The sequence below is a fragment of the Eptesicus fuscus genome, chromosome 1 (genome assembly GCF_027574615.1).
Source record: "Eptesicus fuscus isolate TK198812 chromosome 1, DD_ASM_mEF_20220401, whole genome shotgun sequence".
NCBI lineage: Eukaryota > Metazoa > Chordata > Mammalia > Chiroptera > Vespertilionidae > Eptesicus > Eptesicus fuscus.
In genome coordinates, this window is record NC_072473.1 from 132937604 (window position 1) to 132954987 (window position 17384).

Below are 17384 nucleotides of genomic sequence, written 5' to 3' on the forward strand. Positions count from 1 at the left end.
ATTTCCAGGAAACCTAACCTAAGGCAAAGGAGTGAACCAAGATACAGAAAGGCAGAGTGACTTGCACATAGTCTACTGTAGATACTGATAAGCAACAAATACATAAATCCCATAATGCTGCCATTAAAAGAATCCTTAGAAGCCATCAAGTACAACTCACCGTTTTCCAGATGGGGAAAGTTAGGCAGAGAACTAAAGTGAATTGTTGTAAGTTAATTAGGTGAGAAAGCTTCTACCAGACTACACTGACTGATTATAGCCCAGGCAGACAATATTCTAAAATTTAATCAGCCCCCAGGAAACCTTGATAATACATGAGAGAAAGCCAAACTATGCGAAGTTGGAATCAATACAAAGTGGCTTGTTAAACCCATCATCCACAAACAATGCCTCACTGGAACCTCCTGCCATAAGGAGCCATTTAATCTTGGGACTGTCCACTAAATAGGGAAGCCAGGTCTGAGTCAGGTGGCAGTGCACTTTATTAAGAAATGAAACAGTACCATACAGGCAAAAGCATATTTCAATTGCAAACAAGAACAAAAACACACATATGCATAGTCCCACAGGTAGCAATGGGGCACATTTCAGACAGAACATTAGGCATCAAGTTCACAATCAAACAAAATGTAGTTCATGACCTTACAATTTTTTTCTTCAGTGTTGTACAAATACTTAACGGTTATGACCAAAAAAAGGATAACTTTTACAATGGAATTCTTGATCTTACAATGGAGTAAGGCCAACTCAGTCTTCAGAACTGTGAAACAAGACGCCTTAACAGGGCAACCCACTATCAGCTGCTTGAACTAACTCGTTTCTCTGGATTGAAGAAAAGACCTATGGTATCTTGGTGTTGAACAATCTCTTATAAGGTGGGAGCTCTCAGCTCTGATTTCAAGTTTATGCACATTTGGACTGACATCCATTTTGATATTCTATCTGTAGCTTAATAGGACTTTTCTAAAAAGCTTGAGAAGAGGGTAATTGCATACTAAGGGGTTTTTTAACATTCAAGACTTGCATATCCTATCAACCTAATTACTTGTTAAATTTGCCAGTTAATTTTTCCCCATAAGGTGTGTCACGACTGAGTTAACCATTAACTGAACAAACAACTGAAATAGGTCAGGGATGTGACCTCTAAGCGGTTTGGTATACGTGGCACCTCCTTATGTAATAGAACATATGCAAGACATTGCCAAAACTCAATTAGCTAAAACACTTTTCAAATGCAAGGCAAAGAGCAGCATAAAAACCCTGCTCTTTGCTCTTAGGATAGGCAAAACAAATACCTTAAGTCCTCACACCAGGGCCATTACTTAATTTTGGACTTATGATAAGGTTAATTATGTAATAAACCTGGGTTGGTTTCCTATGGCAGTCTTTAATTCCCATTCGATAAAAAACAGATTAGGTTAAGGAGTGTAAGGAGATAACGAAGATATGGGGGGAAAACGCTGAATACAGGAGAAGACAGAAGAAGCAGTGGACAACAGCTATAAAACAAACGTGATACTTTGTGGAGGGGCAAACACAATGGTATCTATCACTCTATGATAAAACAACTGAGGCATATAACTGACCTGAGAGAAAAAATATTTTGAACCTAGCTTATTTAATGTGTGGATGTTCTTCGATATTTGTATTTAAATTTTTTGGCACATAAAAGAGTAAGTTTCAGCTATCATTCATTGATGATGCAGGATAGGGTGTGACTATATATCCACCACTTGTATACCTGAGTCCACTGAACCTTCTCAACTGCTTTATTTGATCACATGTGTGTTGATATTTCCCCCCAGATATTGATACTAAGAAAATATGTGTTTTGTGGCTAACACCTTTGGAAGAAGCTTTCAAATTCTGACAGTTTTTAAAATGGGAAAGACAAGAGGTAGGCACTGTTCTTGGCCCACATTACTCCTTAGAGAACTTAGTGTTCATATGTGAAATCACTCAATTTCATGTCTTTTAGAAAATTTAATAACTAAGGCAAGTGAATTTATAATACAGAGACCTAATTTCCTTTCTGTATCTGAGTCTCAACAAATAACAATAAGAAATGTTTAATGTCTACTTCCGTTATTTGAGAGAAATTATCATGCTAACATTTACTCTAAAGCTAACTATGTTAAAGACATATTTAAATTAACAGATCTGTAATCCTATTATGGTCATATGAAAAAAGAAAAAATATATGCCACTAGGGGCTTTCAGACAGCCAGGATCTACCTGAAATAATAATAAAAAAAAAGGAATATACTGCTTTCTTGAAATTGGCAGAGAATGTTATCAATGATGAGTGAAGTGATGTCTAGCCATCTCCCAGGAAGAAAAGATGCTTCATGGAGAGCTAGTCAGCGAGGCCTCATGGGGACAACCCTGTCACTAGTTCACTCTGCTCACCTGGAGAGCTGCACAAAAGCCACAGAAAGTCAATTTAATCATTATGCCTTGGTAAACACTCTCCTCTTTAAGAAGAAAAACAGGAAACTATACAGGCAAGCTAACCCTGGGCATTCACCTATTCAACCTCTACAGAAAGTTAAATGTTTCATTTCTGCAATCACCAGGCATTTTATGTTAAAGGAAAGAAGAACAGGTCACAGAACTTGTTTCTGATGAGCACTTAAACTTGAAAGTAAGAAACTGATCACAAGATTTTACTCTACCAATCAACATGAATTAGTCTACACAGACAAATAAGATGGAGCATGCTCTTTACCGGTTATTTTAAGGTGGGATTCTGTAAGTTGTTTTTACTTTAACACAGACTAAACTAAGGTGTTACATCCAGTGCACTTAACAATAGTCTAATGAGACACAGCCATTAATTTGTCAACATTTTCCTTCTGATGGTACTGGAGAAGAGTAAGCACAGAGTGTACTTCAGGATCGTTCTAGCAGCCTGCACTTGCACACCAGAAAATACAGGGCAGATACTGATGTGGAAAATCCAATGATCTTGAGCAGGCCTGGCACAGAGGGGAGGTTTCTTTCCCAGAAGGTGTGTGTGATTTCAATAGCTGGGACATCCTAGATGAAAAAACATAGATCATTAGCAGAAGTCTTCTGCGGTAACAGAGGGGCAAAACATAGCTGTAAAATAGTGCACGAATATGCTTTGGAGAGTGGCACCTACAATTACACCAGAGGCTAGAAGATGAAAGATATGCATGTTTCATGTAGTTACTAGTCTATGGTGATGAAGCTGACAAACTTACCTCTGACTCAGGCTCTTCGATGTCTTGCTTTGTCTCTTTTCCCAGAGCATTCAAGATCTGAAAGAAAGTGGCAATGGTATTGTGAAATGAGGTTTTGTAATTTTGACAGATCCAAGGCCCTCCTGGCCACCAATGAGCCCCCTAAGTAGAGTAAGGGGCAGAGAAGTAGACATACAGATTTATCAATGTCAAGATCTAGAAAGGCCAGATACCAAAAACACTGCTAGACTCAGGAGGGAGGGTGACTTGGCTTCCTCCCTTACCGATCTAGCTGCTCGCTCTCCAGCTTCAACAGCTCCTTCCATGTACCCGCTCCAATGTGTGGCTGTCTCCGTTCCAGCAAAATGAATCCTGTCTACTGGTTCTCGAATTATCCTTCAAGGGAACAGAGAGGTCACACAGTTACCTGAGAAGGCACTGAGGATTAATGAGTCAATTGCTGCCCTCATTTATCCCAGAGAAGACAGGGTAACTCAAATTGTTTCAAAAAGTTCCATGTGACTCAGCCAAAGGTGAAAGGCTCTTCCTTATTTCCTGGGCCTGCACCCAAGGGTCTACTTTCAAGCCAGAGAGAATCAGGCTGTCAGATCATCAATCACTACAGGTGATGTTGACCTTTTCCTAGCCATCCAGAATTGGAATATAAGAACATCCATTAAATCCAGTCAGATTTATTTGCTGTATGTTTTATGTCTGTAGTCCATTCTGTTCTCTACACTGTCTTTGCAAAGGGGTGAATTCTGCAAGGGATCACATCTGATGGCACACCCCAGCCATGCAGGCACTCCCAAGTTGTCAGGAATAACTATACTGGCGAGTAGGAAGACAGGAAGATTAAATGATTTCTGGCAAAGAAAAGACCTGAGGGGAGCCCAGCCAGCATGGGTCAGGGGTCGAGCATCGACCTATTAACCAGGAGGTCATGGTTCGATTCCTGGTCAGGGCACAGGCCCGGGTTGCAGGCTTGATCCCCAGTGTGGGGTGTACAGGAGGCAGCTGATCAATGATTCTCTCTCTCTCTCTCTCTCCCCCACTCTCCCTTCCTCTCTGAAATCAATAAAAACACATTTTTTTAAAAAAGGACCTGAGGGATTATATGTATGTCTCCTTAAAAAATACTCTGTACAGTTAGTGTCTATGAATTTATCTGTAAATGGCTGAGGGCAGGGTATTGGACCTTCTCTACAAAGAGTTCTTGCCAAAGAGAACCACGGAAGGGCTGGGTTGAATGGGCAACTGTCCTCTCCGACATTGTTGGCTTTGACTCCTACCATGCCTGCAGCCACTTTCAGAAAATCTCCCAAGCTGCACATTTCTATCCCGAAGGCCTTCACCTCAACCTACTGCCATACCTTTTTCCAACTTAGGAACCTTTTTACTTCATCTATTGCTGATCCTAGTCCCATCTTATAGACTTCAGAACTACTCCAGTTACTCAATCCTACTATCGCTAACGAGAATTTGATTCAATTAATAAAAAAAAAATCTCATGTAAGGAAAGGGTTAATAAATTCTTCTTCCTCATGACAAATGTGACCTTCAGTTAACTTTCTAGCTCTGTACCTTTAAAAACCTGATGGAGGTATAATGCCATCTATGTTATCAGGCAATACTGCCCCACAATGATAAATTGCATCTGGGCTGGGAAGACTGGCATGAATTGTAAATACCTAGCAGGGGGCTATCATTTTGAGCTTCATTGAGTGTGGTGCCCCTTGCAGGGACACTGAACACCATGCCTATGAGGTTGTTACAAGAGACAATGGCTCCTATGGGGCTTCTAAGCCAAGATGGAATCCTCCACCTTGGCTGGCTATCACCTCGTCACACCTTAGCTGTATACAATGGAGGTGCCTCCCCCTGAAGATGAATATGTCTGCTGGCAAGACATGTTTAGCCCATGTCCTTCTATATAGACTGGTGCCCAGGAGCCTAGAGTGGTAGTGTGTGACTACTTGTCTAATTGAACTCAAGAAGGCCTCTTGGAAGACACTGCAACTTGCAGAATTCTCATATGTACCGCTGACATCTGAAATCCTCACCAGTACTCTGCTATTGATCTCTGTGCTGACAGCTATTGTTCTATGTACCAATATACTTGTTTTTCTATGGACATCTAGAGATATACAAACTGACTGCTTATGACATTAGAAATAGGAATGCTGACTACTATTTCTAAAATTCCTGTTGAACTTCGCTTATATTGTAAGTTTAGTGTATGTCTTGTATTAATCGATATAGTGTCTGGGTAGTACCTTCCATATTGAGTCATAATGCCAGGAGGAAAGTAGGCGGTGTAGCAGCCTCCAGAATACTGTTCTTCGCACCAATTCTTTTCTTCATAATGTACTGGCTGAAGTTCAATGGGAAGAAAATTCCAAAGGAAAGAGAAAGCTGAAATTCTATCAGTCAACAATGAAGGCTCTTGTGTATTTAACAAAAAGTTTACATTTTTTAAAAAGGTGGACCTGTTTTTCTAGCACAATAAGGGAAACATAACAGAACCAAGTAATGGTCTTTTGTGAGGTACCATGTATACTTTGACTTTCTCAACCTCTTGACTAGGGGAGACGTGAAGCATTCCAATATCTGGGCACAGAACACCTCCAGGCAGATTCTGAAGTCTACTAGTAGACCTAAGTCTACAGGAAATCCCATTAATAATCAGGCCCTGGAAAAGTCTGCTCAAATCTCTGGATTCTCTAAATAGAATAGATGGATTCCTCCCCAACCACCTAGCATTATGGCTGAAAAAAAAAAAGGTGGATGGAGGAGGTCTAAGAATTAATAAGCAGTGTCTAAGAATTACTTTTTCAGAACCACTTATCTAAGCTAGAAAAGTGAATGAGAGAAATTCTGATAAAAAGGGGAGAATTAAAGATGAAGATGTTTCTCAAGGGACGTAAGCGGACCTCCTATGATTTTCCTAACACATTCTGCAAATTTATTATTTGAACAGTCCAGAGATAATCTCCTAAAAGAGCCCTAAGCTACCTGGTAGGATCTTCAGAAAGAATTTCATGCTCATGATTGCTTTCAGTGGTGGGTTGAAAGCACTGAAATTCCTAAATGAGCTGTGAATTGAGTCTACAAATGGGAAAACAAATTAGCATGACTTTGACCTGGGCAGAGAGTCTACATTCAGTTACCTTGTCAAGCATATACTGCTGTGCCATCACCACCAAATAATAAAGTATCTGGGATTTTATTTCACAGCAGTCAGTTGACGTTGACAGGAGAGGACAGGCCCTCACTTCTGGGAACTGATCTTATCTACCCTGGAGATAATCCCTGCAGCTCCAGGCTCTGACTACAATTGGTTGCCAATTATTCAGTGAACATTTAAATAGTCCAAGGGATGACTACATCAGAAACTGCTTGCACCTGACAGCAGCTTTTAATGACCTGTACTTGCTGAAGTTACACCTCCAGTAAGCATATCCCTTTATACTCTCTTCATAAGACTGTCAGAAAACATGAACCTGCTTTGTTTATTCATTTGGAGCAAATTCAGAACAACCTGCTAGGTATTAAAGCTGGGTGTTCTTACTTGTAAAGCTTCCTCGCTTCCCAGCACTTTGGAGTACAACTCACAGATTATTTTCTTTCTATAAAAAATGAACCAAAATGTTAAGAAAGTAATAGCTTATGAGTATAGAATAAACACTGTTAGCTCCAGGGCTCTTGCCAACATTTTACCATGGAACGTTTTCAGGGAGAGACAAATGCTAGTCCTGAGGTGATGTCACACAACATTAGGTGGCTATTTAAGTTCCAGTACAGACAGGAAAAGTTTGTTTTCCCTTCAAGGAGCTGTTTGTACTAATCATAAAGGAAAGGCAGAACTGGAAGTACTCTCAAAACTACTATCATCTTGCCTGGTGTGGTTCAGTGGTTGAGCTTCCACCCAGGAATCAAGAGATCACAGTCAGGGCATATGGCCGAGTTGTAGGCTTGATCCCCAGTAGGGGGTGTATAGGAGGCAGCCGATTAGTGATTCTCTCTTATCATTGTTGTTTCTATCTCTCTCTCCTTCTCCCGTCCTCTCTGAAATCAATAAAAATGTATTTTTAAAAAACCTATGCTCTGTCTCTCTCTGTCTAATCCAAGCCCCTCATTTTAGAGATGAGAAGGTTGGGGCTCAGTGCACTGAAGAGAATTGTTCCACATCACTCAGCTAATTAATGACAGGGCTGAGGTTCAACTCTTCTGAGTATCCCACCTGTTGTAAGTGCTCAATAAAAAATTTATTAAAAGAAAATCCATCCTCAGCCTAGAATGGTACCCTCTATGATGTAGATATAGATGACTGATACTTACGTACTTCACATGAGGTTACAAGGAATAATGCCAACATTCTGAGTCGATTAGAAAGCAAAATATTGATCATCATTCTGAAAAACTTAATGAGGTTTAACTTATTTTTACAATAAAATCTTTATTAAAACAGCCCTATCTGGTTTGGCTCAGTGGATAGAGCATCAGCCTGCAGACAGAAGGATCCCGGGTTTGATTCTGGTCAAGGGAAACATACTTAATCCCATTGCGAACTCAATCCTCAGTGGGGAGGCGTGCAGGAGGCAGCCAATGATTCTCTCTCATCATTGATCTCTCTCTTCCTTCCTCTCTGAAATCAATAAAAATCTTTAAAAAAATATTTATTAAAACAGAGTGAAACCTAAAATCTAATCAACCTACATTGCAGCTAATTTTTCATTCATGAGTGATAAATCAGTTATAATAGAAATATGTCATTGTTTACTGTATTTCATATTATTAGTTGAGTCAAACATAAGTTCATACAAATATATCAGGAAATTCTCTTCCCCATTCTTTCCTCCCATTAAAATTAAAAATTTTTGGAAAAGTCTGTAATACAAGGATGTTGGAGCAATACACTGACTGTTTAGTTGAGTTCTAAAAATGAGAGAACATATTTTAATGATGGCCAAAGAGGTCACTGTGTAAATCACTTTGTAGTTGAATTTACCCACTGGTTTCTAAATCTGGCTGCTCATCACAATCACTTGAAAAACTTGTTAAAAAATACTCAGGCCCCACTTCTAACCTACCGAATCATAATCTATCATCCTCAGAAAAATACATTTTCCAAACATTTTTAAAAATTTAAGTATAGTTGTTACACAATCTTATATTGGTTCTATTAATTTCAGGTATACAATGTAGTGTGATCACCCACTAATTCTAGTAATCATCTGTCATCATGTAAACTTATCACAATATTAGTGACTATATTCTCCTTCCCCTTTTTACCCATCCCACTGCAACCCTTCCCTCTGGCAACCATCCCTTTGGCCTCTGTTCCTATGGGTTTGTTTGGTTTTGTTTGTTTCAGATTTCACATATAAGTGAAACCACACGGTATTTGTCTTTCTCTGTGTGACTTATTCCACTTAGCATAATAGTCTTTAGGTCCATCCATGCTGGCAAGATTTCATTCTTTTTTATTGCTGTGTAATATTCATGTGTGTGTGTGTGTGGGCATACACACAACATCAAACATTCTATGGAAGATTTTGATACAGTGGGTTCTTGAACTGTTGCTCTAGTCAATGACATATTCAGACTTCTAAAGGTTTTGTCGTATAAAATCTTTTGAGAAGTTCAGATACCATTTGGAATCATAACCAATGTCTACACTCAGGCTGATATTTATTTTACTATTAGTAAAGAGGGGAAGCAGGAAATCCAAAAGAAAATGTCAAGCTTAGTATGGCATAATGAAAGAAAGTATGCATTAGATGCCATTCCTGGCTTTGTGATAAGCTAGATGTGCCTTCGCCAAATCATTCCCTATCACTGGACCCACAATTCTTTCTCTATTGAGTGAGTTGAAACAGGTTGAAACACATATGTATGGATTTTGCTTTTCAGAAAAAGTGCATATCAGAGAACCTTAGTTAAAGGGATAATGGTCTTGCAAGGTGATTGGGACTGAGCCTCTAAAACTTTCTTCACAGCTAACATCTTTATAATTTTTCTCCATCCATCTTACAGGAAAACCCTGACTTCTCAACCACTATAAAAGTCAAGACAAATATGCAAACTAAATTAATATAAGCTTATGGATAAGGACTTTGTCAAGGGGCTGTAGCAAAATACAAAAGGTTGATTTATTAGGATTTTGAGAATTAGTGAATTATTGTTTTTCATAATACTATTATATTGTTAGCGCAAAAAACACAATATAAAGCTAACCTACTGCATATATTTGAGAAGTAAAATCTTACCTTTGGTCTTTCTGAAGTTTAGCAAGGTGGATAGCTTTTCGAGCAAGAATGAAGCTGGAAAGACAGGTTACATTTGAACGATTAGGTGAAAATGGTTTATCTTAAGAGATGTCTCTTGTTTTTGAAGTGTTCTTGCCTCCATATACTCAGAATTAACGAAACCGCCCACATCCTCCTAATATTTATCTCTACTAGAACAAATGCCATGCTGTCTTCAGTCTGCCTCTGTATCCAAAACCTCAGCTAAGCTGTGGGCTTCTAAATGACAGGTGGCGTCCTATCAATATTTACCCTGAAAGTTTTGCCGTTTTTGGCATACAGTAGGAAATCAAATGACAGAAAAATTAATGTTGCATTAAATTATTATCCTGATAATGACTACTGCCTTCTGTTAAATACTTTATAAAAGCTGGAAAAAATAAATAAGTTTTTGTACTGGTGAGTCACCCAGATTCCTCTTCAGGACCAAGCACCCATGGCCTGCAGCTCACAGCTGATTCCACTCTGCAGCAGAAAACTACCTGCCTCTCCCCAGAATGACTAGCTTGGGAGTGCAGTGGGTCCAAGGCCCATCCCCTTGCCTCAATGCAGGACACCTCTGAAGGGTCATCCAGCTCCAGAGCTCACTGTGGGATGGCTTAGGCCTCCACCGGATCAACATTGGAAACCAATCTCTCCCTCTGCCAGATCCAGATTCCTTCCCTTCCCCACAGATAGAAAGCCCCAGAGCACTTCCCAACAAACCTCCTGCACCCAAATCTCCTTCTCTGAGTTGGCTTCCTGGGAAACTCACCTAGCACATTCTCCAAATTTAATAACTTAGTAAAATTCAGTTATAATCTGTTCCCCTTTAATCAAACAGATTCTATTTATTATACTGATATCACTAATAGCATGTATATTTTAAAAAATTGAATTGTCACAAGAAATCCTTAGTTATACTTTTCTTAGAAAATAATTTTTTAAAAATCCAAATGAGTTAAGGGACAATGATATTGTATCTCCATTTTAAAAGGTTTAAAAATTGTATTTTCTAGCCAAAAAGATCAGGACTGAAAATGCAAGGGCTAAAAACCAGTATTTTGTCCTCTCCCTCACCTCCTAATTAAATTGTTTCTCAATTTGATTGGCAAATCACTTAGAGCTATTATTTGAGATCATTCTGGGAAGCAAAAATACAAAACATATTTGTGTTAATCCAGAGAACAGTATTTTAGATGAAGTTGTAGAGTGTTTAAGAAATTTGAACTATTGTACTTTATGGGATATAATCATAACGTTATGTTCTGTCTTGCTAGTAATGATTTTAGTTAAATTTTAAGTCTATGTAAGAATCTATAATTTTAGACTTATGTAATTATTTCAGTGAAATCACCAATATCTGATGAAAGATTAAATCATTTAGCTGAAAAAAAAAACCTGTTTAGATCTTGGGTGCTTTATATAGTTTCTTTTTTAAAGGGCAGTTGGTGGTTATTTCTGTTGAATCTCAAATTGAGAATGAAATAACCTCTTTGATTTACTTCTATATGGACAACTATCCTTTACATTTCTTTGGTGTTTTATTGAGGAAATCAAACACATTGGCTTTGGGTTGGGAACATGACACAGTTCTAAAGTACAAGTTCCTTTCTAGTTTCCAAAAAGCGCTAATAATCACAAACACAATACTGGGCAATGAATACTCCTATCTTCAAGGCTTTCCTTGCCCAGAGCAAAGAGCAGGGTGGAGGCAATATAGTTTCAAGGCAAGAACAGGGTGGAGGCAATAGTCCAGATAAAACGTTTTAGAAACTGCCTAAATAACCCATTGCCATCTGGGAATTGTCAGCTTCTGCTATACGTGTCCTTGTTAATATAGCTGAAGAAAGCCCAGCAGGGCAGATGCTACAATGTCTAACTCCCAGGGCAAGAAGAAGACCACTGTTCTTCCATCCCCAAGTGGGCTAATCTTGATTGAGTCTCCTAAATTCTCTACGTCTGCCGGCTGCTTTCCTTTGGCATAGAGAAGGGGATGCCGAGCTGCACAAACAATCTGGAGATGTGTTGTGACTGTGGTTATTACGTTGTGAGCACCTGCCATTCCAAGAGAGGCTGGTGCTGTTTCTTCTCTTTTCCGGCCAGAGAACTACAGAATGTTCTGTTGGCAGCCTGGTAGCCCAGCCTGTTCTCTAAGTCCCTTGGATCATGGGTCTGGCTCCTTTTGTTTTGGTAATTTCCCTTCAAAGATGCCATATGCATGAGCTCAACTCTCGCAGTGGAAAAGGAGAAAATCACTGGTCCCTAAGTCACTTGACCGCTAGATGAGCTGTTTTCTTTTGCTGTCATGTGGTAGAATAAATAGCCTTCTTCTTTGGATAGCTTTGAAGAGGGCTAAAAGACATGACAACTGGGAGACTGTGGCACAACTTAGCAGTCTATGGCAATCCCCTTCCCTCTCTGGACCCCTAGTCCTCAAAGGGCAGAGCAGTTGTGTATGGGATTGGGAGGAGAGGAGGAGAGCTCTCCTCTTCCAGACACAGAGCTTCTCGCTGCACCATCCTTGGTCAAGGACAGCCCTGGAGTGACCTACCAGGAAAACTGCCATCTACTTGAGGCCTGGCTCTGCTTCAAACTGCACTTCCCAATGAGACACCCATTTTATATCCCAGGGCAACAATGAACACGGTAACAGTTTCTATGTAGCAATGCTTGCAATGGAGAAATCCCAGAAAGCCTAACTTCAGAAGATTTTATAGGATAAAACGGTTCTCATTCCAGAATGGTTGTGGATATTCTATCTCTAGGCAGGGCTGTTTACCATACCACCTATTTTGTTGTGTCTTTCATTGCCACCAATATGTAAGTTTTATGGAGGAAAAATATATGGGCACAAATTCAAATGGTGTCAATTTGGGTACAGCTTCCCAGTGTTCTTTGTGCTAAGTACAAAATATTACTCGAACATTTTAATACACAGAAACATTATGTACTAGCGTTCCCATTGCAGGAAGAATCCTGCAATAGGGTTTCCTGCTGCACTCTACCCCGCCCCGCCTGCTCTCCTCCTTTCTCCCCCGCCCCGCCTTCTCCGCCAGCCCACCTGCTTTTCTCCCTTCTCCACCAGCCCGCCCGCTCTCCTTCCTTCTCCCCCAACCCCGCCTCCACTCTTCCCTTCTCCTCCCCCCAGCTTGCTTGCTTCTTTGCAGCTTTGCTCCCTCCTGCAGCTCTTGGCTTCTTTCTATGCTGTCTTGATATGCAAATTAACCTCCATCTTGGTTGGGGTAATTTGCATACACATCCTGATTGGTTGGTGGGCGTGGCTTGGACATAGCGAAGGTGCGGTCAATTTGCATATTTGTCTATTATTAGGTAGGATTTCTGTAGGCTTATTTATCATTGCTTGAGCTCAATTCGAAAACATTATGCTCTGCCAGTGTCCACAACAATACACCAACACCATTTGGAAAATGCAGAACACCCAGCTCTAACTTACCCCATGATAGCAGGGAATGATCCATCTGGCTTGGTGTCATCCAGGGTTATTGAAATTGGAGCCTCCTCATCTTCAATGATCATACAACCACAGTAGTCTTAACCAGAAGAAAATCAATAGGCTATTGAGACTCACCTCATCAGAGATTCAAGGGGAAATGTATACATATAAACTATTTTGCTAAGGGAAAGGCAAAGCTTAAACTATTGGTCTTTGCCCTAACCCTATAATCTATTTCCTGTCAAATACACACACTTGATTATACAAGATGTCTGTTCACCAGACACATAGAAAATGACGTATCTTGATGGCCTTTACATAAATGCATGACTAAAACTGTAAGATGATCTTGGAACCCTGGAATACATAGGGAAAGACAGGGGTGTGTTAGAGTGAATCACCCCAATGTACTCATAGAAGAAGTGGCAGGAAGGAATCCTCTGAGTATGAGCAGAAGGCTTATCAACAATAGCTACCATATCTGCCCAGAACCTGCCTCATTTAACCTTCACAATAATCTGAGAGTAGGTCTCATTGTTACCATTTGACACAAAGAGACTGATGCTAAGAGAGGTGAAGTGTCACACCACAGGCCACACAGCTAGTAAGCAAGGGAAACCCAGGAAAGTGAGATTTCAAAGCAGTGCTTTTTCCATGATGGCCCTTTGTCTCACTCTGCTCATGAAGAATAAGTGGGAGGACATATGCCAGGAGCCAGGGTAATGGTGGCCATGCAACTAGAGGGATCTCTTCCTTTTCTTTCACTGCCAGCAAGTTTTCTTGGGGTCATTTTGTGTTATGAGGAAATGAACAAACTGGGATTTCTGCTCCTTTCTCTATCAGTTTGAAACCACTTAGTTTTTTTCTATTCAGTGTTTAGTATAATGCTCCTTAAAAAAATACAGTTTCTTCACTTAGTACAATGTAAACATGAATAAATGCAGCCTACCCTTCTTCTTCCAAAAGGCTTCCTTGTAATACATCATACACTTAATAATAGCTCCCATTGGAAGACGTTGCACTAACTGGTTTCTCTCAGATGGCAGCTCTGGAATAAAGTGAATCTTGGTCGTCAGAGCGGGTGGAATGGCACTAATTACATATTTGCACTAAAAGACACAAACACAAAATACCACCTCAAATATAAGTCAGAATATTTGCAGAGAGTGTGAAACATATTTATCATTTTGAATGATACTGAGCAGAAACAGCATACAAAATGAGGTCACTATAAGAGAAAAAACAACAAGACAGGTCAACCAAGGCTGGTCATTGGAAAGAGACTAAGTGGGAAACATGGCAGCTTTAACCCTTTGCACTCGCTTGCTTTTTTCTCGATTCCTTTATTCTACTCGGGATTTAATTTTTTAAATACCCCAGATTTTACAAAGCGTGGCAGTAAAATAAAAAACTGGAGTTTCTTTTCATACAACCTTATTTATTTGGATTTTTTAATATTTCAAATTATTGATACATTCAAAGAGTAATTTTAATCTCAATGCTAACCGTGTCGAGTCACACTTGACACCCGAGTGCAAAAGGTTAATTATCCCACTGCTGGGATTATATTTGGTCAGAAGTTACGGAAGACATAAGGCCTATTTAATATATGCTCCTTTTGACTAGACTGCATTACCTGATAAACTTCACGATTCAACGTCTGTATGATGATGTTGTCACCTGACTGGTCAACACAGGTGACAGGATGACTTAGCTTCACTCTGTCCCCGAGATGCTCCATTATCAGTTCGCTCACTTGACCAGAGCCACCTACAAACTTCCGTTCCTACAGGAGCAGGCAGGCAGGAAACGTTATAAAAGCCCAAGGAAGGAATATCCTGTTTGCCACTGATTAGAAAATGTCCAGTAAGCCAGAAGCCATACCTTCACCCTCCGTACACTTAAACCAGTGGTTCTCAACCTTTTTAATGCCGCCACCCTTTATACAGTTCCTCATGTTGTGGTGACCCCCAACCATAAAATTATTTTCGTTGCTACTTCATAACTCTAATTTTGTTACTGTTATGAATTGTAATGTAAATATCTGTATTTTCCAATGGTCTTAGGCCTGTGGATCGCGAGAACCTCTGCTGTAGAGCCTAAGACCATCGGAAAATACAGATATTTACATTACGATTCATTAACAGTAGCAAAATTACTGTTATGAAGTAGCAACGAAAATAATTTTATGGTTGGGGGTCACCACAACATGAGGAACTGTATTAAAGGGTCGCGGCATTAGAAAGGTTGAGAACCACTGACTTAAATGTTGGAAGAATTCATTAGGTCAGAGGCAAAGTCTAGCAAGAGACCTCTATTAACATGCTCTGCAGTTTCTGGCAATGAAAAGCAGATCCTAGTTTATAAAGTGACAGAATCAAAAGAAATGTCCCCTTATACCAGTGGTCCCTTGACTGAATGCAAATATCAGCAAGTCTGTGGGCTTCCAGTGCCCAGGAGTGCAGTGCATGGAGGAAACCTTGGGAGGTGCTGTGCTTCCCCCAAGGGATATGGTTTCTTTTATTTAAAAAATCAGTATTTTTTCTAGGTTTATTGAAATGGGGATACAGTTTCTAACTCCCTTTGGTTTCTCAAAGCTCTAGCCAAGGGTTGTCCAGGCAGATTAAAGTGTTCTCCAAGAGAACAGGCTCAGAGAGCCCTTGTAAATCATCTGGTCATCACCCAATGACGTTCTAAGCATCTAAATCTCAGATATTAGCTTTTTACAAAAAATGTCTGGAAGTTTCAATGCAGGGCCAGCAAGGTGAAAGCTAAGCACCTGTCTGTTCCTCCAAACACTGGGATTAAGAAATTCCCTTGAGCAGCCCTCTAAGTGCTCTGCCTCATTGCGATCTGCTATACTCACCATGGAAATGGTGCCAGCTTAATCCAAGAAGGTAGGTCCTTAATACAATGCATTTTGTAAGAAGCAGGGGACTTTACTTAGAAGATTCTCTAAGTGTACATGTAGGTAGAAATACATGTAGGTAGACCGAGGTGCGGCCCATTTGACAATTAGATACCTCAATCATGCTCCTCTACAAAACTTTGCATGAGCAGCCACACAGTGATTTTTATGTTTTTATAACTAGCTATTGTTTTAATTACACCACCAAAGTTCTTTATAAAAATATGCCCATAGTAGTTCAGACCTAAATTCATGATTTGTCTTTCCTCAAGAAACTGGGACCATTTAATTTATAATTTGACCTGTTTTCCAAGACTTACTTTGAATTTTAGTATTGTGAAAATGAAAAGACCATAGACTATTTTCAGCTTGTTCATTGCCTACCTCTCCATGTCTAGTATTGGTTGAATTGTTAAATAATAAATCTAAGTTCTTTACATCGTAAACATATTATGATAATTGTTTGAGAATCATAATATGAACTGTGCTTTTCAAAACATTGTATAGCATTTGGCTAGAAGTTTCTTGGCTCCTCTGAGTGAATTAAGATAGCCCAGAAAGTAAAATATAGGTTTACAGGAGCAATGCGTTATTTCTGCCCATGAGTAAAGACACATACAAAAATGCAACTGTCTTGCATTTGCTGAAGCTAAGGGTCAAATGGACAATAACTCTTGGGGCCACAAGAACAACTGGGGGCTTCTGGATATTTCCTAAGGAGAAGAATAATGCACTTAGCAGAGACTCTAACCCTTGCACTATGGACCAGAGCAAAGTTAGAAGTAAACTGTTCTTAATTCAAACTTATCCCATTGAGGCATAACATTCCTAGGAAGGAGAGACCCATTTTATTTGGATAAGGGAGAACCTTGAAACAATCTCAGAGGCTGAAAAATTGGGGAATTAGGATTCTGGCCTCACTACTAGTTTGCTGTGAGTCCAGCCAATCAGCTAGAGGAGTCCATAATGGAAATGGTATGGAGCCAGGCAAATTCTAGTTGGCAGTAAAATTTTAGAATCTAAAATGTAGAATTTACTATTGAAAGAGTGGCCATAAATCTGTATGAAAACTAGAAGAAAGAACAATCACTTCCTTCTATAAGAGTTAACATAAAAGAATAAGATACAGAATGGGACAAAAAAAAAAAGCTTTATGTCTGGAGCAGAGATGACTTTAAGTACAATAATTTTACAAGTACAGTAATCCCTCCTTGTCTATGTGGGGTATGTTCTAAGACCCACAGATACCTGAAACCTTAGATAGAACCAAACCATATATATATACTATGTTTTTCATACACACACACACACACACACACACACACACACACACACACACTTTGTGACTTCTCTTTGGCATATATGAATTGGAGCCATTACTAAGTAAAATGAGGTTATTTGAACAAAAACATTGTGATACCACAGCAATTGAGGTGGCTACTAAGTGATCAACAGGTAGGGAGCAGCTATAGTTGGAGACCCTAGACAAAGGGACAGTTCAAGTCCCAGGCGGGATACAGTAG

The 17384-nt window shown here is 39.7% G+C and overlaps 1 protein-coding gene across 1 annotated transcript in view; it reads right to left on the bottom strand.

The window, feature by feature from the left end:
• Window positions 1–464: 464 nt before the first annotated feature.
• Window positions 465–17384, bottom strand: part of MAOA (monoamine oxidase A) — a 53370-nt gene continuing 36450 nt past the window's right edge. Inside the window, exons 7-15 of the mRNA XM_008153024.3 lie at window positions 14590–14739; window positions 13903–14062; window positions 12954–13050; window positions 9479–9532; window positions 6778–6835; window positions 5483–5580; window positions 3491–3602; window positions 3228–3284; window positions 465–3039 (exon numbers count right to left, since the gene is read on the bottom strand). Coding sequence (XP_008151246.3) covers window positions 2893–3039; window positions 3228–3284; window positions 3491–3602; window positions 5483–5580; window positions 6778–6835; window positions 9479–9532; window positions 12954–13050; window positions 13903–14062; window positions 14590–14739 — 933 coding nt within the window. The 3' untranslated portion in view covers window positions 465–2892. The remainder of the gene's footprint in view (window positions 3040–3227; window positions 3285–3490; window positions 3603–5482; window positions 5581–6777; window positions 6836–9478; window positions 9533–12953; window positions 13051–13902; window positions 14063–14589; window positions 14740–17384) is intronic.